Source organism: Mytilus edulis, chromosome 5, assembly GCF_963676685.1.
Source record: "Mytilus edulis chromosome 5, xbMytEdul2.2, whole genome shotgun sequence".
NCBI lineage: Eukaryota > Metazoa > Mollusca > Bivalvia > Mytilida > Mytilidae > Mytilus > Mytilus edulis.
Window position 1 is genome coordinate 55,299,514 of NC_092348.1, and position 24,661 is coordinate 55,324,174.

General features: G+C 30.8%; 1 protein-coding gene across 2 annotated transcripts; it reads right to left on the bottom strand.

The window, feature by feature from the left end:
- Positions 1-362: 362 nt before the first annotated feature.
- Positions 363-23,171, bottom strand: LOC139523966 (cytoplasmic tRNA 2-thiolation protein 2-A-like). Of its 2 annotated transcripts, none has more exons than XM_071318464.1 (15): positions 23,046-23,171; positions 18,057-18,128; positions 15,373-15,511; positions 14,673-14,733; positions 13,686-13,795; positions 12,817-13,097; positions 12,075-12,210; positions 11,620-11,669; positions 8,395-8,476; positions 7,414-7,505; positions 6,775-6,838; positions 5,803-5,945; positions 4,976-5,039; positions 3,355-3,413; positions 363-456 (listed from the first exon to the last, which is right to left on the bottom strand). In XM_071318464.1, the coding sequence occupies exons 1-15, from the start codon at positions 23,099-23,101 to the stop codon at positions 408-410; spliced, it is 1,458 nt and encodes a 485-aa protein (XP_071174565.1). In that variant the 5' UTR covers positions 23,102-23,171; the 3' UTR covers positions 363-407. The 2 variants fall into 2 exon arrangements, with proteins under 2 accessions (XP_071174565.1, XP_071174566.1); XM_071318465.1 differs by having other exon boundaries at positions 23,026-23,139.
- Positions 23,172-24,661: the final 1,490 nt, after the last annotated feature.

The following is a 24,661-nucleotide window of genomic DNA, read 5'->3' on the forward strand; positions in this document are numbered from 1 at the left end:
ACTTGGGACAGGCACATACATAAATAATGTGGCGGGGTTAAACATGTTAGCGGGATCCCAACCCTCCCCCTAACTTCAGAATGGTTTATGACTCGCTGCCCAAATTTCGAGGTCTGTCTGCATTTTGTTATTCTTAGCATTGTGTATGAGTTTCATAAAATTGAATCAGACAAACTAAAGTTAAAGTGCGAAAAATGAAAAATCAGCAATTTTCTAGTTATAAAGGGCATCTTGATGATGTACTTCCAAAAGTTATCTGCTGGTGGAAATTACAGTATTTGTAAAATAATCATTTTTCAAGAGTTATCAAAGCTAGAATGAGGGCACATAAAATATTATGAAAATATTATAAAAACAGAGTGTTTAACAATAAAATAAAATTTATTTTTTATCAAAACAGATATCTGTTAATCATCTGCTAATAAATAATCTTGAATATCTGCTTTCATCTTTGATCTGAAAAATAAAAAAACAACATAAAATGTAAAAAAAGCTCTTTGCTTCATGATCATATTCTAAAACATATCAGAAAATAGCATGCATGCAATTTTGGATATAACTGATAAAATTAGTTTTATTAACAAAATGTGCATCACTTTTTTTTAGCATATGATTGTAAGACAGAAAAGTGAATTATTAACTTCATAGATCTAGCAATAACTGTTGAAAATTACATAAAATCATAATTTATTGTAGGTGGGAATGAATTACCTTTCTGTTACCAAAGTTCTGCACACTTTGGGATTTTTCAGCCAGGTTTTTTAATTCTATAATTGTTATCTTTCATATTCAGATGTTTTTCAATTTGAAATTTTTCTGTATCTTGTGCATGATTTTTGATATGCAGTTATTTATTGTCATTGTTTATAAGAATGGAGAATTCAGAGAATCCAAAAAATCCAATTCTGTCAGACAAACACCATTTCATATCTCTATTTTTATCTGAATGGAAATGTAAATGATCAATTGGATACTATTTTTAGTACATAATTTTCATTGATAATACTTTATGTAAGAAACCTTTCTGTCATGGAAAGCAAACCTTTTGTTAGGGTTATCTCCATTCAGAATGATTTCTGAATTCCTGCTGTCATTCAAGACATTTACTACTGACAGATTTTGTTATAAGCATGAAATATATGAAACAATCATTTGACTATAACCACGGAACCATGAAAATGAGGTCAAGGTCATGCTGCCTTGTAAAATATTGAAACAACAGGTACTCAGTGATGAAGCTTAACTTTAATTGTGTGAATGACATTACTCTACCAAACCTTATCTTAAAATTTATCAATTGATTGTAGTTTAACACCACTTTCAACACTATACATATTACTATATACTATACAAAATTATACAAAGTCTTTTCAGAAAATATGATTAGAATGTGATTTGCAAAAGGACTTCACTAGGGAATTTGAGTCATCAATGCTGCCATATCTGTCAACTAAGTAATCGTGTGTGCCTTCCACTCAACAATGTCTTCAGATTAAAAAAAGTATCTCTATGTAGTTTTAAAGAAATACTTCTTATAAAGTGGACATTTTTTTGGATTTATCTTCTGCTTATTATATTTTATAGTTATTAAGATAGATGTGGTACGACTGCCAAAGAGAAAAATTTCCATCTAAGCCACAATTTGCTATATAAATATTTTGATATGAGCGTCACTGATGAGTCTTATGTAGACAAAACGCGCGTCTGGCGTACTAAATTATAATCCTGGTACCTTTGATAACTATTTACACCACTGGGTCGATGCCACTGCTGGTGGACGTTTCGTCCCCGAGGGTATCACCAGCCCAGTAGTCAACATTCGGTGTTGACATGAATATGAATAATGTGGTCATTTTTATAAATTTCCTGTTTACAAAACATAGATTTTTTCGAAAAAACTAAGGATTTTCTTACCCAGGCATAGATTACCTTAGCCGTACTTGGCACAACTTTTTGGAATTTTGGATCCTCAATGCTCTTCAACTTTGTACTTGTTTGGCTTTATGAATATTTTGATATGAGCGTCACTCATGAGTCTTATGTAGACGAAACGCGCGTCTGGCGTACTAAATTATAATCCTGGTACCTTTGACAACTATTTGTAAAAGTCATCCATTATATGTCAAAGTACAGTCTTTAACACAGGGCCTTTCAATACTATTGTGCTACTTTATGGTGGTCAGTCTTTATTGGTGGAGGAAGCCAAAGTCTCTGGAGAGAACTGACAAACCTAGTAAATTAATATAGGAGTCAAGTGCGCATGCCCCATGCAGGATTTGAACTTACAACATCAGTGTTGACTGTCTATTGATATAGTAGTTTGACAACTTAAACCACTGGGCTACTGAGGCCCCCTTATCTTAAAAAAATAGGATGTTAAAAATCTTGATTACTGTACTGTTACTGTGATGAGGCTGATATTTTAATATACAAATTATCAAAACATCTGTACCGGTTACTAGAATTTTGTTTAGAATAAAATTTACATTAGAGTGATTAAACTGAAATCTCCCCCAAACAAAAACAAACAAAAAAAAACTAAAAATACATAAGCAAAACAAAAACAAGTACGCAAAAATAGTCTGGTATTTGTTGTTTTATGTGGGTGGAGACAATGATCTTTATACATTGACATTCTAGTAAAATATAGCTTTTTCCATATTTTTGTAATAATGCTAAAATTTTCAAATCATAATTGTGGAAGTTACTCTTGCAGTGAATTTGCATGATTTTGCTTGAAAAATCTCAAAATGTTTGTTTAAAAAAAAACCTGAATTAAAACCTAATGCACCAGTTTAAATTGCTATATGATCTGAAATTGGTATGTATATAAAGAGAAATAACTCTAAGATCACTCATCCTTTAGATTACAAAATCCAGTTGTTATTACTATAGGTGACAATAAAAGCTGTTCCCCTTTATTACTGTATGGATTGTTTATTGTTGAAGGTCAAATGGTGACCTATACTCATAGGTTTACAACTTCATCATTTGAACATTGGTTGATTGTTGTCTCATTGGCAATCATAACACATCTTATTTAATTATCATTCTGTTCAGTAGTTCACGAGAAAAGTGTGATGGCAATATATTTTGTAGAACAGATCTATGAGCAGAGGGACAAGATGGACGAACAAGGAGACTGCAATATAGCCCCAACTTCTAGAGTCCCCTGTAAACTATAAAACAAAACCCAATCAGAAGTTTAGTTAAGTTTCTTCCTCTTGTTTATATGTGTAGATTTCTAAAATGCATGATTAGCAACTTGTGGGCGACTGCCAAAGGCTTTACATACTCTTCCAGGAAAGTAAGAAAATTTCTTAAATATATGTTGCAATCCTGGCTGTCACATACCTGTTTACTCTGTTTGTAATGTCTCGCTGAATATACTCTGGAAGTTTGTTTACATCACTCTGAATAAAGAAAATATTAAGTTATAAAATTTATATATTTTTTGTAACTACAAATGCTTGAATATAGTTGGTATGAATTTCTTTTTATGTTTTATGCCTCAATACTGTGAAAGTACTTTTATTCGTGGGGTATCAATTTTCGTGGTTTTCGTGGATGACTTTATCCACGAATTTAAGTGTCCAACGAAATAAAATAACCATTGTCTAAATCAAGACCTGGAAAGATCCCAATCGGTAGGTTTGACTACTGATATGACATGTATGATCTAGTCTACGAAAAGATATTGAATAGCACCAACTCTGAGAATACTTTAATAGCAGTCACAGAACTACAACTGCATGCAGGATTATACCCATTTAATCTTTAATAACCTAAAATGTACAACTTTTGTTTTTGATCAATGAAAGTCAGATTTCCGGTATTGATATGCTAGTATGATAAAGTGTTCATTTTATATCCTCATAGTTCTCGTACATATAAGAAATAAAAAATTTATGCTGGTCTTGACTTTGATAAGAACTATTTGGCAATTCATAGCATTTGTTTATGTTACTGTTTTCTTTAGGTGACATGTTAATGGCCTAACTAACACCTTTGATGGTCTTTAATCTGTTGATCACTTTATCATGGGTTAATCAGTGTTGTCACTACGATTTACACGGGTCAATGTTTACTTTGCAATTTCCTTCAATCTAGACTATTTGTAACCCTCGTTTCTAAAGGCTTCAATTTTTCAATTTTTTTCTTTAGAAAACTAAAATCCACGAATTTAAAAACCCACGAACATGTAAATATTGCTCAAACCACGAAAATTGATACCCACGAATTAAAGTACTTTCACAGTATACTGAAGAAACATAAATTTTAATGGACATGATATTATATGCAGTTTAAATTTTAGTGGGGTTTTTAATTTCCTGGATATATTCTTTCCACTAAATCAACAACGTTAAATCCTCCATGAAATTTCTGCTGTTACAGTATACCATTTTTGAGCTCCTAGACTTAACTCTAATAGACCTCATTTTTGCAGTTGTTGACCTATTGACATTTGCAAAACAATCCCCTTTTGTTTGCGACATTAATTGTTTTCTGTTGTCATGGTAGACAAATACTTTAATAATTGACCAACTATAGATTGTTGTACATGCATTATGTCGCATTATTTGCAAAAATAAAAACATGGTAAATTATTTCTGAATTATTAGTAGTTGAAAGTGTTTTTACACCTTTTGTATACGTGATGAAAGACTGATATATACTCAACAATTGTTTTGGAAAACATTTAATTAGATGAATCATTGAATATAGGTGCTATTTATCTATTTCTGGAAAAGACCAAAGTGTAACATGCATCTGTTAATATTTTTAAACTGTTGATAATGAGAAAACAAATTAAAAGTAGAAAGAGCAGTCAATTTGATCTTCATTTTTATAGTACATGTACAAACAATGTACTACACTATTAGAGAATCTATTTTACAAAATGAATTCAACTTCAAATTGTTTTTGTAATGTAAAATATTTCCAGAGACAATTTAAATTATTTTTGATTCCATACCAAGTCTTTAACCATTAGACGACAACCATAGCACAAAGTTGATAAGGCCTCTTCTTTATTTAATCTGCAAAGATAAGATTATAGTATTTATACATATTAGGTTCTTAACCATGTGACAAAGTTTTTTAGTTTTTGTCACATGCGATACATTCAAAGACTTTTTTTTCACACACTGAGCAAGATATGCCCATAACACTGCTCACCTAGCTCCAAAAAAAAAAAAGATTACAAAAACCCTTTGTTTACATGATTTGGAATTGAAATAAATTCTGTGTTCTGTAATGGACATTTTAGTTAACTACTTTACTTCCTCTTAAACTATGAGTGAATTCTTTCATTCTATCATCATTCTTACATAATAAATGATGTACATCTACACAGAAAAGCGTGATATAAGCTTGTTAATTTCAGATTAATCACTTATCAGTGGAATCCCTAATTTAGTTCCAACTAATCAGATGAATCATAACTTGACTAAATACAAAATGCACAAAAAGAAGAATGGATGGATCTGTTAATCCATACAATACAATTTATCTCCTTGTATTGCTAACTTGAATATGAGAAGCATACTAAAAGTGATCAGATAAATTGGAAGCTAGGTTTTAAAAGAAATAAAATCAATACACAATTTAATAAAGTGAAGTTTATATGTTTCTTAACAGGTAAGAAATAGATATAATCTGTACTTGACTCAATTTATTCAATTTCAATAAAATAATAAGCAAGACTTAGTCAAGTTTATTTCACATTCAGGGGCAATCATGGCTGCACTGTGCAACACAGCAAAAAATATGTTGACAATGTGTTTTAATCATTAAACAAACCTGCCAGATTTTGTATTACAACTTCCGTCTCCTTCTCCACAACATTCAGGAGATGATTTATCATCCTTCTTCCTAGATATCTTTTGTGAAAATTCCACAGCATTAAGGGCTGAAGCTATACCAGTTGATGTATCTAAAGGGGCCTGTAATTAGTTTTTTTCTCATTAAATTAGTATATGCATTTCATTATCTTAATAAGCAAAAAATCATTATTTCATAATTGAATTATTTTCTGGGTAAAAAATGTATCAGAAGTGAATTAATAAATAGAATTAATAAATACATGATGTAATGTTATTTTCCTTTTGATGTACAAATATCAAAGTTTTCCTTGCTTCCTTCAGAAATTGAAAACTATTGAAAAACAAACTGAATTTCAAATTTGCTGATGTAAACCTTTGACAAATATTTCATTGAATTCTTTTAAAGTAATATAAGTATGAAAGTGCTTACAATATAATGATTTTCATTATTTGCACCTTCAAGTTGCTCAACTGCAAGTTTCATAACATTTGGTTGAGGCAAACTAAAGATAAAGAACAGGAACGATAAAAAATCAGCAATTTTTCCATTTGTAAAGGGGCATAACTCTAGATCGGTAAAAGTGATGCTACCAATATTCTAACTTGATCTTTATTTTGTAGTAATAAGCATTGTGTTTAAGTTTCATAACATTTTGCTGAGGAAAACTAAAGTTAAGAGAATGGAAACCAATCAATTTTGGGACATACAGACAGACAGACAAGGTTGAAACTTAATGCCTCCTCCGATGCAGCAGAGGCATGAAAATAATAATTGATTGGACCTGATTTACAAACTCATCAACAATGTACTACTGAAATATTTTGAAATGATTTTGGTGTAAAACCGATGAAAACTGTATGCCTGAAAGTACTTTCAATGTCCAATGGACAGGCATCAGTTTTTGGTAAACATGAGGTACCACAACGCCTTGATTTCCTGTACACTTACATGACAAATTATACACTGCTGTTCTGTGGAATCAAGTATTTCTGTATTTAGTTTTTCACCAGTCCTACAAAAAAAAGTATTTGAGGAAATCAACGGGGAGTTTCTATAAAACTGTATCCTAGTGTAAATCATTAGTCATCTTTTCTATTACTATAGGTCTTTCCCTTTTTATAAAACATCCTTGACTTTTAAAATTTATCATGCAGATAGTTATGTTTAACTAATTAGAATAGTATTTCATAAGTCAAATTTTATAAGACTCACTTTATTCCAGTGAAAAGGGAGGTAATCAGTACCTTTAAGTCATTTATTGCTGTATATGTCTGTTTTTCTTTCATTGTTGTGTACATCTGTTTGAAATATTACAAATTTGTCATTTCAGGGCCATTTATATGGTATAATTACATGTCTAATTATTCATATATTTTCAATGTGGTCCTACCAAAAGGAATATTTTAGAGGTTATAAAGTTGCAGTATGCGTTTTGCTCATTGTTGATGTCTGTACGGTTAACCTCTATGTCATTTGGTCTCTGGTGGAGAGTTGTTTCATTAGCAATCATACCACATTTTCCTATCTTTATATTAAGTGATAAAACTTTCTATTAAAACAAATTAGTATTTTACAACATCAAATTACCTCATAATATTCATGACAGTAGACCCATAGTCTGCCTGCAGACCTGTTATAAATGATTCTGTTAAATGTTCTATACTGGTATTCTGTGGTGCCTAAAATATAATTTGATACATGTAAAATATTATATTAAAGTGTCTTAAACAACAAATTACATCAACAAGACAAAAATATGGAGTCCCGCTATGATTGCCAATGAGACAACTATCCATAAAGACAAAAAGACAAAGAAATGAACAATTAAAGGTCTATGTGTTCAGCAACGAGCAAAACCCAAACCTAAATTAAGCTTTATGAGGCCCTATTATGATAAAATGTGAAACAATTTCAAAGTGAAAACAAAAAGTCTAGTTTGTTACTACTGTACAAGTTTTATGCATAATTTAAAATCACATTAATTTTTCTAAATTTCAGATATACATATCAAAAATAATTGTTGAAATCAGACTTTAAAAGCTACACAATTTAAATGGAACACAAGAATTCTGTATAGCTTTTTATTTTAATCAATTATAATTTCATACAATAAATGTATGATTTAACACCTAAAGAGAGATGACTATCATAAGTAGCAATGCATATGTGTCCTTTTATATAAATGTGATTTCAATGGTGAGAGATTTGAAGAGAGATTAGTATTCATATTGATGTGACATTTGATTAAGGAAATATGACTTCTTTCGACCTCAAACTTTTGCCTTAACATGTAATTATAATTCAGAATGGTTTTCATTATACATGTATTATCATATCATGGTCTGAAAATTATTTTTACTATAAATCAATGTGAGCCGCTAAAATATCTCCTCTTAAAGGACCACATTGAAACTATGAATATATAATTATATTATAATTCCGATATCAGCCATGGTACCAATCTTGACAAGAATTAGTTTTTGGGCAGAGTCACAAGTCTGATTTTTTTAGGATAAAAAAGGACAAGTATGGAAAGTTCTGATGTAAAAACCTATAAATAAATCATACCTTAGTTGTCAAAGTAGGTATAAACACAGACTCTACATCATTTAGTACATTGTGTAAGGTTACTTCCTTGGAACTAAAATCCCTATGTTATAAAAAAAAATCATAAACAGTCATTAAGTATTAATAATTCATTTAAAAATTTAAACTAACAATTCATGCCATTTCAAAAGAAAAATGGTCTTGAAATAAATCCAGACAAATAAATACAGTTTTCATTAAACTATCAAAGTTTAATGCAGGGGCAGTAATTCTGTCAAAGTTGGTCAACTTGATTAGTAATTTACCAAAAATTAGGCAGATATTTGCAGGCATAAATTGACTGGTGAAAAATAATGTTTATCCAATTCTTGAACCAATCCATGTATATATCATAAACTTAGTCTTCTGTGCACAAATTTATCATTTTTTACACAAACATCTCGTATAATCGTCAATTTTTTTTCTCTCTGTATGTTATTGTGTGAAAAGATGGCAGGTAATTATTTGTCATATTTTGAATCCATAGTTTACTGATTGTCACCTTATAGTAAACAATCAACAAATAAACTATGATATTGAGCACGTGTTTAACATGTTGAACCAGTTTAAAGTTTATTTTTATAACAGATCCATGCATATTGCAATCACCAAATTTTTACGAAAGGGGTTACGCTCAGGTCACTTTGCATACTGAAAATATGTCGGCTAATTGCTTCCTGGAAGCAAGCAATCAAAAATATGTAAACTTCTCCTAATTCTGGACAAATTAAAGAATTTTCTTCAGAAAAAAGTAGATGTAATAAGTTTAATAATGAAAACTACCCATTTAGTTATAAACCAGATGCTCCGCAGGGCGTAGCTTTATACGACCGCAGAGGTTGAACCCTGAACGGTTGGGGCAAGTATGGACACAACATTCAAGCTGGATTCAGCTCTAAATTTGGATTGTGATTAAATAGTTGACACAGCATAGGTTTCTGACACAGAATGAATGTGTTCTAATGAACTTAAAATTTTTGTTTTCTCTTAGAGCAATTCACTATGCTGTTGAATATTAATCCTCTCAAAAAAATGTTTGAAGAAATTTTCTTTTTTATTTATGAAATTTCAAATGAGAAAAATTGAACCCAATTTTTTTAATCACATCCCCCTTTCCCTTATTCCAAAACTAATCTCAATTAAAATTTCTAATGGAGTTTGCAACAATAACTACTCATTTAAATACATCATAAAATATTAAGATGTAAAAAAACTGCTTGTTATCACTGAATGGTAAAGATTATTTTAATTTATCAGTTGGTAGTAAAAAGTGAATATACATTGTATATTGTATATAACAAAGATTTAAGTTGATTCTGGACAAAGAAAGATAACTCCAATTTAAAAAAAATCTTGCTATTGCACAATATTTTGCAATTAGATATTTCTTGCTTACTATTCTGGACAAAGAAAGATAACTCTAATTAAAAAAAAATTTGCTATTTCACAATATTGTGCAATTAGATATTTCTTGCCATTGCGCAATACTGTGCAATTGAAAAGACTTGCTATTGCACAATACTTAATATAATAATTTTAGATCCTGATTTGGACCAACTTGAAAACTGGGCCCATAATAAAAAATCTAAGTTCCTTTTTATGATTCAGCATATCAAAGAACCCCAAGATTTAAATTTTTGTTAAAATCAGACTAAGTTTAATTTTGGACCCTTTGGACTTTAGTGTAGACCAATTTGAAAACAGGACCAAAAATGAAGAATCTACATACACAGTTAGATTTGGTATATCAAAGAACCCCATTTCTTCAATTTTTGATGAAATCAAACAAAGTTTAATTTGGGACCCCGATTTGGACCAACTTGAAAACTGGGCCAATAATCAAGAATCTAAGTACATTTTTAGATTCAGCATATCAAAGAACCTAACTGATTCATTTTTTGTCAAAATCAAACTAAGTTTAATTTTGGACCCTTTGGACCTTAATGTAGACCAATTTGAAAACGGGACCAAAAGTTAAGAATCTACATACACAGTCATGACAGTTAGATTCGGCATATCAAAGAACCCCAATTATTCAATTTTGATGAAATCAAACAAAGTTTAATTTTGGACCCTTTGGGCCCCTTATTCTGTTGGGACCAAAACTCCCAAAATCAATACCAACCTTCCTTTTATGGTCATAAACCTTGTGTTTAAATTTCATAGATTTCTATTTACTTATACTAACGTTATGGTGCGAAAACCAAGAAAAATGCTTATTTGGGTCCCTTTTTGGCCCCTAATTCCTAAACTGTTGGGACCTAAACTCCCAAAATCAATACCAACCTTCCTTTTGTAGTCATTAACATTGTGTTTAAATTTCATTGATTTCTATTTACTTAAACTAAAGTTATTGTGCGAAAACCAAGAATAATGCTTATTTGGGATCTTTTTTGGCCCCTAATTCCTAAACTGTTGAAACCAAAACTCCCAAAATCAATCCCAACCGTTCTTTTGTGGTCATAAACCTTGTGTCAAAATTTCATAGATTTCTATTAACTTAAACTAAAGTTATAGTGCGAAAACCAAAAAAATGCTTATTTGGGCCCTTTTTGGCCCCTAATTCCTAAAATGTTGGGACCAAAACTCCCAAAATCATTACCAACCTTCCTTTTGTGGTCATAAACCTTTTGTTAAAATTTCATAGATTTCCATTCACTTTTACTAAAGTTAGAGTGCGAAAACTTAAAGTATTTGGACGACGACGACGACGCCAACGTGATAGCAATATACGACGAAAATTTTTTCAAATTTTGCGATCGTATAAAAACATATGCATCAGTTTTATTTAATTTGAGGTTTCATATGACTTTAAAAGACAGGAATGATATGGCAAAATGACAGAAGAACAGCTATGAGTAACACTATATACCCCAGCCTCTTAATGCCATACCAAACAATAACCAAGCAAGTAGAAACAATATAATGGTTTTGGAAACCCATGCTTAATTGTGGAAACACAGTGCTCTGTAGGAATTGACCTTTTTTGGAAACAGAAATATATTAAAATCACTCGGTAAATATGTATTGAAACATCACAACTGCTTATATTTTTACTATAAAAGACTAAAATGTTTTACAGTTCAAAATCTGAGAGTTTTTCATTGTCATGTCCATTCATATGTATATCATTTGATTTGTTACACCAATAAAATAATAAATCACCAATTCAAAGTAATTGAGTTTCAAATTAATCTTCAAATTTACCTGATAGGTCGTACAACAGTAATGTCATCTAGCCTTTTATCTGCAAAACCCTGCAATTTGAAGCAAATATAAAGATACTGAGTTTTTGTATGTTCTTTCCTTATCCTTTTAAAAGTGCATTTTGTTTGCAAAATCTTCAATAACTCCAACAAAAGAAAGTATTATACAGATTTAATTTTGTTCCACATGCATATTTTTTTTATGTAGCGGTTTTGTATTTAATTATACACATTTATGGAATTGGCATGTTTTTTTTGTTTTTTTGTTTAAATTATTTGATTACTTTATACATATAATAATGGATGAATATCATATCCTTTTCATACAGTTTCCTTTCCCATCCTACATAATTTATTAAGTAACAGCATATCTGAGGATTCCATAGTACATGTAACATGTTTCAATGTTATGCCAGAATTTTATTAAAATAATTTATGTAATTATATCCTACTTACTGTTTCCATGGCAACATGTGCCCCTTTGCCCTGAGAAATATCTGACAACAGTCTTACTGACAACCTGGTACTACAATCTCCTGTCATAACTTTAGTATGACTATGTTTTCTAGCTGTATCTATTAAGATATTATACCTGTAAAAATGTTAACAAAAATAGAACCTTAGTTACAATTATTTAAAAAAAAAATCATACCTATCATCTATCAAAATGTATTACTTGCCAAGTTCTTATGGTAATAAATAGATGTCATATAACCCTACTAAATGTGTTTGTTTTATTGTTTTGTATATAAATCAAGCAGTTGGTTTTCTTGTTTAGCATTTTGTCATATTATAAGAGATTTTTTAAGCTTATTATACAGTTTTGCTCATAAATTAAGGCCTTAAAGGTGACCTATAAGCACAAATTATCACATGAAAATTTAACAAGATGGTTTTTAATTATTACAAAATTGTTTGGTTCTCCCTTGAATATTTAAATCTTACAACAAGGCAATATCACTAGTGCATTACTAGGTTGTATGGGCTTTGCTCATTGATGAAGACCGTACGTTGTCATTTGGTCTCTTGTGAAGAGCTGACACATTGGCAATCATACCAAATCTTCTTTTATATTGTAATTAGTACCAGTAACTTGTATATTTTCATACCTTTTTGTCTTAAATGTTCTCAGATCTACTGTTTAAAAAAAATAAAATAAAAAAATATCTATATATAATACATGTTATTCTTCTTTTACCTAAGTGATTTTATCAAATCTTCTTTAGCTGTGACTGATTTCAAGGATTTCAGCAACTCCTTTAACTTTATTTCTGATTCATCATAATGTATACATTTTTCTTTAAAGTCTTTGTCTATTGGTAAACCATTAGTTTTGGGTTTGTCAGCAGGTTTAGGTCGATCAGTGTCAAGGTCATTTTTTGACCTTTCACCTTGTGATAGTTCATCAAGGTCAGGAAGCTCTGTACTAGCAAGAGAATCTTTGCTACTGTCTGTTGTAATGAAAGATGAATCCATGGCCTGAAATTGAGAAAAAAACCCTGTTATTAAATCATCTTCAGTCCATCTCTTTATGTTTATTCTATAGTGTTGCATGCATTAAAGCTTAAACCTAATGACTTTTTCATATACTTTTATCTCACAATATAAACTATAGTTTCAGATTGGGATTATTTTTGCTGATTCATTTACAATATATTTAGACTATGTGTTACTTTAAACTCTGATACAATGGGTGCACTTGTTTACTGAATAAAGCATTATCATGACCTCTATGTGTCTAGTTTTGGTGAATATGAGTTGCTATTTCATTGCTGTATATGCCATATCGTCTTTATAAGTATGTCCTCTATGAAATGTACTATACTGCAGGGTTCTATTTTTTTCAAAGTACCACTGAAATCCTGTTTCATGTGAGGCATTTCAGTAGTTTTGCACTGTCTCTAAAGTTAAATTAAGTTAAAGTTAAATTACATAAACAAAATCTAAAAGGGAATCTGGCTTAAAAAGTTCTCCAAAAGTTCACCTCAACTTTGTACAGATTAACATCATCTTCAAAAAGACCTCAACAAAATTTGATTGAATCAACAGTAAAAATGTAAAATATACCTCTTCCAATGATCGTATATGACAAGGAAAACCTGACTTTGCCATGACTTGGAGAATTTTCTGACAGCTATCTAATCTTTCTTCTGCTGACATATCTATTGCAGCGCCCTCTATAATTAGAATATTAACTAAATTATTAGATATTCTCTGGATTGATGCATCTAATAATGTTTGTCTATGTTTAAAATATCTTAAAATGATGTGTTGCAGGGAACAATTACTAAACTGTGTGCATAGGTACATTTTTGTACTTAAATAATCACATTTCATTTAGAACATACCATCCAATCGAAAGACTTTCATCCTACATCCCATTATTATATGTGTACATTATTCTATTTCAAATCTGCATGATCTTTAGTTTGCTAATGCTTATATTGCTATAGACAATACATTTCAGTAGCCTAAAGTTCTTTTATGTTTGTACAATGTATAACAACTAGTGGTGTTGGATTGCGGTCTAAATTCACCTTTTTCATAATTGCAATTATCGCTTTTTTAAGAAATTTACTTTGATCTTGCTGACTGATAATTTCCTTTCTCAGCACAGTTGTGATGTGAAAAATTATTGATAGAAACTAAGGGTGCACATGTCCATTGTCAAAGAAATTAACACCGTCGTCAAAGTGAAGTAGCGATAAAGAGATTATCATTGGTCATCTCAATTCAATTGCTTTTCTCACTTTCGCTGTACCAGCTCAAACGAGAAAATCAATCTCGTTGAGATGATCATTGATAATCTATAAGTATAGAATTTAATGCTTGTATTTTAGAGTTTTTTGTGTGACAATATTGTGAGAGGAATTAATGTTTCTACACAAATGAAATAAATGTTACTGTTCATATCAAAATGTAGTTTTTATATTGAAATTTTCATCCGTTTGCATTTAAAAAATAATTAAACAAATATTGAATTAAAATCTGAATCTTGCTATCTTTAATAAATAAATGAAAGGAGTGAAATGCATTGTTAACACATCAATTTACCGTCTATAAATAATAAACTTGGCTTGAATCTCAGCTTCTTGTGTGCTCTCTCACTGAGTCCCTGTTATATAAACAATACATTTGAATGATAATAAAAATTATGTCAGTGTTCAAGAAAATGGTGCAAGGCTTGGATATATCTAAACATGAAATAATTAATCAAGGTTTAATATTCTGCTCACAATTATGAATAAAAGGAGATGTGGGGTATATATCAATGAGACAGCATCCCAATAATTAAAATCACCAATTAACAAATGTTTGTACAATATCAAAAACTGTAAATTTCCAAATTATATAGTCTGTAAATAAATACGATTTTCTACACCACTGAATTTAGCAATTGAGTATTTCTGGCTTGTAATTAAATGTCTGTTTTAGATGCAAACAAAAGGTTGCAATACTATCCATCTTAAATGTACATGTATATTACTTGATGCATCATAAATCTTTAATCTTTTAAATAGCATTTTTTACAACCTGACTTTGAAGAAATTGCATTTATTCCTTTAACTATCAATTTACTGCTAATTCAGAAATGTTTGAGTGTATTCTGCCATTGTTAACCAACACACAAATATGTGAGACTAAGTATTGCCATTACAGAAAATGCTGAATACAATAATTCTGTCAATATTTCTCAGCTATTTTTATGAATAACATTGCAAATTTTTTTAAGTTTACAATAATTAAACTGTACATCTTTTATTAACTGTAGTAGACAACTGGATGCCTGTCCTCCTGAAAATCCAACCAATACTGTTTCTCCATCTCGTATAATCTTTGACTTGCCAATTGCTGCACGGAACTTGTGTGTTGTGTATACCATAAAACAGTCCCTGCAATATACAATGCATTTTTACTCATGGGTTGACAAATTTTCTGGCTATGTCAATATCCAAGACTTGCACCAAATGATTTAGTTAAGTGAGGATAGAAAAGAGGCAAGCCCTTTATATTTTTGTTAAATTAATCGAAATGCAAGAAACTTTAATCTGATTTAAAATTTTCACTTTTCACTAGTTTGCATTCAATAATAATTAAATGGGACATACAGTGATTGCAAAAGAACACATAAATCTTTTCAGAACTGGTTGTATACAGATGCAGTTGAATAAGTTCTAGTATTTTTAATTTTTCTTTGGTTTATTTGTTTCCCTGGTTAATATATCCTTCCCTCTTGTTGCTGAACAAGATTGAGCAACACAAACCCAAATAGTTCTGGGGGTGACCTCATGTGTTTTCGCAGGGTCAGTGATGTTCAGTTTTAGCAATGTGATGTCAGAGGAGTATAATGCTGAGTTCACACATAATTCGAATTCGATTCGCATTAACTAATTCGAATTAGTTTAATTCGCATTCGAAACGTTTTATGTCTTACGTCAATTCTAATTCGAATTACAATGCGCGTTAAATTAGCTTTACTGTCCAAACGACGTTAACATTTCATTCGCATTGACAAAAGCGTATTTCTAATGCGAATTGGATAATTCGAATTAGCCAATTCGAATCAATTCGAATTAAAAAAGAAGAGCGTGTGAACGCGATTAGCGAATTCGATTCGCATTCGATTCGAATTCAATTCGAATTAAATGTCCGTGTGAACGAGGCATAATATTTCTCATGATGATCGTACTTTCTCAGCATTAATATTGACAATATACAATATTTGATATAGAATAAGGCGATGTGGTATGATAATGACTGCTGTGTCTACTATCCACAAGAAACCATACCTGTTAACTCAATATTATTAAGGCAATTATATTTGATGCAAACAGTTAGATACAAGTTATCTGAGCTGTAATAACTTTAACCATAATTTTATTTTTAAAAAGTTTACTGTTAAAACTGATGATCAATCCATTCTGTACCTCAAAGCTTCAAACTTCTCTTTGAAATCCTTCTCACTAAATTCTATAAACTCCATTATTATCATCAAATGTATCACATTATATTATCTTACAGTATATATGGTTTCTTGTAACATAATTTATATTTTCCCAGTGTTTAAACATCTTTAAAAGAATATGTTACAATGTTATTATATGAAAGTACAATGCATGACTTTGAAGTATTTAATGAAGTGTGTAAATATCAACATTTTAAATACACAGAAGTTTAGAGAGTGAAATGTATAGATTTACTGAATGATTTATTTAAATGAAAGAATGATGCATGAAATTTTTAAATCAAAATTCAATTTAAAATTCAACAGTTAAAAATTCTTTTCACCTTGAACCAAATTCAGCCTCCATAAAATTGGCTTTATTTACAAAATCACAAACATGAACATTGATGTATTATTAATTCAAAACCTTACATTAATCTACCCTATACTGGATTTATCCCTAGTTTTCTTAAAATCATATTACATAATACTTAAATTAAATTAATATCAAAAATAACATTTCTTCTAACAATTTAAGTCATTTTGGAGATCATCAATCACATTCTTGAAGAGGCCACGATATCTTTTCTTTAAGATCGGCATATAACCAAAATTTTATTAACAAAATAAAATGGGAATGTGTCCATCATGTCCATGAGACACAAATGATGTCCCCGCTTGCATATACTGTTTTACAGAAGCATAAGTCAAGAATGGTTAAACATGTTAAAGCAATGCTACCCAAATATGTACTTGATCTAAGTTTGTGGTAATAAGCATTAGTGTATAAGTTAAATAACATTTGGTTGAGGGAAACTCCAGTAAGAGAACAGAAACGAAAAATTCAGCATTTTTTTCATTTGTAAACGGGTATAACTCTAGAATGGTAAAAGTTACGCCACTATAATTCAACTTTAACCTGTATTTTGTGGTAATACACAGTGTGTATAAAATTCATAATATCTAATTGAGGCAACTTAAAGGTTGAGAACGGAAAAGAAAAGTTCAGCAACTTTTCCATTTGAAAAGAGACTTAACTCTAGAATGGTAAAAGTGACAGTCACACCACCAAAATTCAAACCTGATCTAGATCTATGTTTAGTGGTAATAAGCATTATCTTTATTAAAGTTTTATGATATTTTGTTGTGGCAAATTCAAGCTAGAGAGTGGAAATGAAAAATTCCATTATTTTTCCTTTTGTAAACAGGCATAACGCTAAAACAATTAAAGTGACACCACCAAAATTCAAACTTGACCTGTATTCATAAAATTTGGTTGAAGCTCAATTTAGAGATAGAAACAAATTTTGGGATGTACAGACAAACAGATGGACAAGGGTAAAACTTAATGCCCCCTCTGCTACACCACGGCTAAGACATATTAAAAAAATAACTATTAGAAGTGATGGTGGATTCTAAGAGAAATAATATACATGTACATGCATTACTATTTTTCCAACATTGTTTTTATGAAGAAGTTAAAAAATACTGACCTGCAAAGTGGATCATTTATTCTAGTGATAAGGACAGCTTCTCCACCACATTTCATACACACTTTGGACTTCCTGAAAACACATACTGGTATTTTATATTGTTAATCTTGAAATAATAACTTAGATATATATCTATTATAAGTTTAATATGAATGAAATTTTTAATATTTTGTAATGGTCCAATAAGCACAGTTTAGACTGAAAAAATTTCTGAGAGATCAATATTGAAAGATTATGAGCAGGCAGATTCAGACAACTAAATGGTAAGGTCATATGAACCTTGCCAGACAGACATACAGTGCAATCATTCCATACACCAAATGTAATTGACTTATTGCTTATACATGTAGTATCTGACAAACTGACAAAACCATGAAAACTAACATTGAACAATGAACCATGAAGATGAGGTTAAGTTTAAATGAATCCTGTCAGATAGACATGTTCACCTTACAATCAATCCATACACCAAATATAGTTGAACCACTGATTATACGGAGAATCTGATCATCTGGCAAAATCATGAAAACATTAATTTTTAACATTGACCAATGAACCATAAATGTATAAAATGACTAGTATCATGCATGAGTATCAATCTCTCTTTAAAGATGTCATCTACTGTCATGAGGAACATTCTCTATCCTAATTACATACAGTTGAATATTTTGAATTATACCTGGTTGTATATGATTAAAATTACATTTAAACATTATTCATAATAAGTCATATACAGTCGTGTCCAGTAATTCCACCCGTCTATAACTCTGCCCTTTACAACTGTGTGTGTCTCTACCGAAAAAATTTTGGTCTGCTAAAGTAATTTTTTCTTTGAAAAAAAAAACATTTGCTTAAGTCATGCCAATATCAAAGGGAGATAATTCAATTTTAAAACTATGGAAAGCCAAAATAACAAAATTCTAAAAAATCTCAAAGATCCTGTATCTTTAAGAAATATGTATAAGTAAGTTTGATACATTTGTACAAGCTTTTTTTTTTTTTTTTTTGTGATATTTTTTTTGTATTTAAATCACTTTATTTACTGCACAGACTTTAAACCCATTGACAAGAGTGATGGTGTCTTAGCTGCATTTCAGACTACTGAATGATGGCAATTTTGTTATGAGAATACTAATAACCATTCTAAATATTCTCTGACTGTTTATGATGTCTTTACACTAAATCCATTGGATGTTGGATGTGTACGGATTGATAGTTTAGTCTAAGATGTGATTTTATTAGTTGTTAGTGGCTTTGAACTAGCTGTCAAATAACTGCTAGTACTCTCAGATCTGTTCCTTGTGTCTTTTTTTTGTCCGGATGTACAAGTACCCGGCCACGTCCAATTGTGTTTTTGTCTATCTGATGCTTTTTCAACTGATTTTTATAGTTTGTTCTTATGTTGTACTGTTATACTACTGTCCCAGTTTAGGGGGAGGGTTTGAATCCCGCTAAAATGTTTAACCCCTCCACATTATTTATGTATGTGCCTGTCCCAAGTCAGGAGCCTGTAATTCAGTGGTTGTCGTTTCTTTTAATATGTGTTATATATTTGTTTTTCATTCATTTTTTTATATAAATAAGGCCTTTAGTTTTCTCTTTTGAATTGTTTTACCTTGTCATATCAGGGCCTTTTATCGCTGACTATGCAGTATGGGCTTTGCTCATTGTTGAAGGCCGTACAGTGACCTAAAGTTGTTAATGTCTGTGTCATTTTGGTCTCTTGTGGACAGTTGTCTCATTGGCAATCATACCACATCTTCTTTTTTATATTCTATTGACATTCTTATCTAATCATATTTTACTTTTCTTCATTTTCTGATCATTATAAAAAAAAAATGTTTTTATATTTTGATGTATTCTTTTTACCAGTTTCTTTATCATACATGTATTGACTTTAATTTTTTATATTTCGTTCTCCTTTCATAATGGTCCATCATTTAAACGTCATTTCCTAACGTTTTAGTTCGTTAATATGTGATAAATCGGTCCTCCATACATGTTGACTACGCATGGGCGGACTGACCTGACAACCGCACTTCCATGAAAAAAACAGGTGATCCATTTGTCTGATTGATTTTCTAATCATTTCAGATATATCTTTGCGGAATTAAGATAATATAAGTAACACTGAGTTTTCAGTGAAAAGATTCAAATAAAATTTGATGCATTTAATTTGATAAAGAAGAAGTATACATAATCAAAGCCTTGGGTGGGCGGAGTTACCGGACTGCATCATACATGAAGGAAAAAAAATGATTTTTTGTGGACACCACTGAGTTACTGCAGGTTTCTGTCTTGGAACAGTTGTGAGCCAAAATTTGTTCCTGTGAAAAAAGTTACAGTGGAAATAATATCACAGGAAATATGTTCTGGAAGAACTTTTTCACAGATGATTTCAATATAATTTGTTCCATCTCTATAAAAAGTTCCACAATTTACCTGGGGAATTAAGTTACAGGTTTGAGAAATTTGTTCCTTACCTGGCTGTTGAAATAAGTTCAGGGTTTGTGAGATTTGTTCCTTACCTTGTGAAATACATTGTAAGTTCTGGGTTTGTGAGATTTGTTCCTCACCTTGTGAAATAAAGTTCCTTGTCTATTATATGAAATACATGTTTGTTCCACAGGTTAAACTAGTTATCTTATAGACTGAGCATTTGTAATCAGTGAGTTTAAAGTTACTATTCAAGTGCATTATAAAAATAAGTATTATATCATTAATATGATAAGTAAACCTTCTGCAGTAAGTAATAAAAAGAGAATATGTCCTCACGGACACAGGTGATGCCCCTGCTTGCATACACCATTATATAAAGGGACATAACTCAAGAACAATAAAAGTGACGCTACCTAAATTTGTACTTGCTCTGAGTTTTGTGGTAATAAGTGTCATAATGTTAAGTTGGGGAAAACTTAAGCATTTTAAGTAACAGAACAGAAGCTAAAAATTTTGCAATTTTTCAATAAATTTATATTAAGGGGCATAACTCAATAATCATGATAATGGTTAGTGTGAAGCCAACAAAATTCAACTTGATCTGTGTTTTGTGGTTGTAAGCATTGGGTGTAAGTTTCATAACATTTGGTTGAGGCAACTTCAGTTAGAAAACAGAAACTACAAATGTGGCATTTTTTTCCCCATTTATAAAGGGCATAACAGGGCTCACACTACTTCAGACTTATAGGGAGAAGTGACTTCTCTTTTTGAAACTGATAGGGAGAAGTGGTGAGATTTGAAAGAGAAGTGCTCATTCGCGCGGTGCGCTACAATGTTTGGATTTTACAATAGTATAAAGGGCCATATGTAAATAATGTTCTTTTTATATTGTTCAATTCATATCTGAGTAAAAAAATACAATTAAAGTAACAATTGAAATTAAAAGTTGTTTAAGTTTTACTAAGGTTCTTGTGAGAAACTTATTCCAACTAAATATCTAGCACTAAAAAAAAAAATTATTTAAAAAAATGTAAAGAAATTATAATATATATCATTATTACAATTTAATTAAAAATTATCTTAGTGTTTCTCATAAAAAAATATAAAAGTTATTAAGCTGGGCCATAATGTACTGAAATTAGTATAATAGTCTCAGAGTTAAGCAACTTTAATCAATAGTTTGAAACATAAAAAATATAGGGAATTATAAACACCAATCAATTAGATGTAACCAAAAGTCTCTTGATGTGTGTAGAATGCGTATTTTTTCCCTTTGGGATCAATATTCTTCTGTCAGCTGTTCCGTCCGTGCATCCGTAGTAATTATTGTAAAAGTACGGATTTTGGTCATAGCTGGTCCGGTTCAGATCCGTAGTTTAGAAATCGGTCAATGGCGGACGAATGCAAGAAAATTTACAAAAATAAACGATGTTTGACAAGTTATTTGAAAAGGAACATGACGTTTTTAATGCAATAAATGGATTAAACATTTACTGGAGGCAACTTTTATCACGTTTAAATGAAGTAACAAACTTATTTTGCCGCCGAAATTTAGGTTGATGTACGTTTTCGAGTAACAAGCACCAGAACTTGCGAAAATGCATGAAGTGATAAAAAGTTGTATTTTTATCAAATAACCTGCTACACACTGCGAAGACAATGCTTCAACCTCTTTTCTAAAGATAATGAATCGTTTATGTCTGAATTTCTTAATTATCAATAAAAAAGTGATGTTTCATCAACTTGGTAAAAATTGAAAATGTCCGATGACGGAAGCGACTGAAAGTGAGTATCGTCAAGAACAGGGCGACTTGATTTCGCTTTTGGTGGTCGGGGAAAGCGAAGTGACGGTCGGGAAGGCGACTTCTTCGCCCAAGTCGCCTGGTAGCGTGAGCCCTGGCATAACTCGAGAATGTTTAAAATTCAAACTTGATCTGTACTTTGTGGTAATAAGTATTGTGTATAATTTTTATAACATTTTCAGGGTTCTCACTAGGAGTTTTTCACGGTGAGTTCTGGGGCTCATCACTTTAAGAAATGGTGAGTCCCAATAGATTTTGATGAGTCCAGGATGCATGTAATTTTTTGTGTCTATATATAATGAAATATGACGAAGTACAGGCAGCATAAGCATCATGAGCATATAGGTAAAGAAAATTAAAAAAAAAACATTAACGTAAAAAAAAAAATGAAATTTCTTTGAGATTTTTTTTTTCTTTAATTTCATACATAAAAAAATGTCATTTGAAAGGTCAAATTAGATGTCAGGAGATTGCGAGAATGCAGGATTTTGCTTTATTTATGCCAGAGCTTCAGATCCCCGGACATAAATGCATATTGAAGCCACCTATAATTGTAATTTAGCCTACTACTTCAATTTCAAGGGAAAGCCCTGATATAGCCTATAGGGAAAAAAATCTGAGACAAGTGTCTGTGCCTATGGGCCGTGTGGCTGTGGATGCTAGATATATAGGCTTTAAAACTTTTCCAAGAAAAACATGTCCCTCCCTCATATCTGGTTTCTTGTAACATTTTAACGAACAAACTCACTCAGTTTTATCTTTTTTGATTGGATTTTCAATATCGCCTTCTTGGATAGAACACATGATTAGTAAGTTAAGTAAAATGTGTTGCAACTTTTATCGGGAATTGTGAAAATCGGTGTCAAATCGGTTGAAATTTTTTTGGGTAATGATGGGTTTAAAACAAACGCTTAATTGATCTATAAATTGTTTAGCTTATAACCATTTCCTACTTGTCATAGATAGTAATAACAACGAACTATTTTCTTATTTCTTTAAAAACGGTCGTAAATAAATATCATACATCTTAATTTCGCAATTTCCGTAAAGATTTGCACGAACTAACTCTTTTCTACACTTATAAATTTTCCTATTATCAATAGGAAAAAATATAGAAGGAAGAATAACAGGTTCATTCATGATGGAGTTCAGTTACAGAAAACCATAAATCGTCCCACAGGGGCTTGTTACAATTGCCGGGTTTACTATCCATACGAACCCCTAAAAAAACACAAGGGAGGAAGCTAATTTGCGACAATGCTTCAAATTATTGTTGTAATTTTTTTTCTAAGACTTTCACTTACTTTGTGACCTGGATAAATATGTTCCCACTTGAATTATCTCTCCAATGACATATATTTGTTACCTTAAGTAACCTATATAACTATTGTAATCCTTAAAACAAACTCGACATTTCTGAAATAGAAGGAATCGAGGCCCTAAATTTGAAAATGAAAGTACTAAAACGACACCTATCGGAAAATATATTTTCGGCACTCTCCGGTGTTTACCATAAATGTTATGCTTTTCGGAAGTCTACGGTATTTTTGATTTCAATAATGTAAAAATTGGCGGGAATTTTTCGGTATACACCGTCTTTCATCCTCATATTAAAGTAAACTCCCGAGACAGCCGAAAATATATTTTCCGGTAGATGTCGCTTTAGTACTTTCATTTTCAAATTTAGGGCCTCGATTCCTTCTATTTCAGAAATGTCGAGTTTGTTTTAAGGATTACAATAGTTATATAGGTTACTTAAGGTAACAAATATATGTCATTGGAGAGATAATTCAAGTGGGAACATATTTATCCAGGTCACAAAGTAAGTGAAAGTCTTAGAAAAAAATTACAACAATAATTTGAAGCATTGTCGCAAATTAGCTTCCTCCCTTGTGTTTTTTTAGGGGTTCGTATGGATAGTAAACCCGGCAATTGTAACAAGCCCCTGTGATCGTCCTGATGAAATAATAAGATAAAATATAAGACGAAATATGAAAAAAAAAAAAAATTCTTTTGGTCCAATCATTAATAAAAGTGAAATAAGGAAATAATAATTCGTTTTAGCAGCCAATTTGAATATGCCTAACCTCGGAAATAACGCTGATGAATTATTTACTTGCAAGTCAATAATCAGTCGACCTCAACAAATCTTTTTTCATTGGACCTTCAATTTAACCCATTAGCTATAATTTGGTTACGCATTCATTAGTCATGTTCAGCTAGATATTGTTTACGCAAGCATAAGTCATAGTCACCCATTAAAAGGAAAAGAATGTCAACATTGAAAGTGAAACAACGGTGAACCATTTCGTTAACTAATAAAAAAAAATCATCCTTAAACAGGTAAAATGTTAATTAACTTAT

Excerpts from the sequence above, each read along its gene's own strand:
- LOC139523966 (XM_071318464.1), bottom strand. The coding sequence starts at position 23,101 with ATGTGTTCTATCCAAGAAGGCGATATTGAAAATCCAATCAAAAAAGAT. Across the intron at positions 8,477-11,619 it reads ACTGTTGTACGACCTATCAG|GGATTTTAGTTCCAAGGAAG; the intron begins GTAAATTTGAAG and ends TTTATAACATAG. Across the intron at positions 7,506-8,394 it reads TACCTACTTTGACAACTAAG|GCACCACAGAATACCAGTAT; the intron begins GTATGATTTATT and ends ATTATATTTTAG.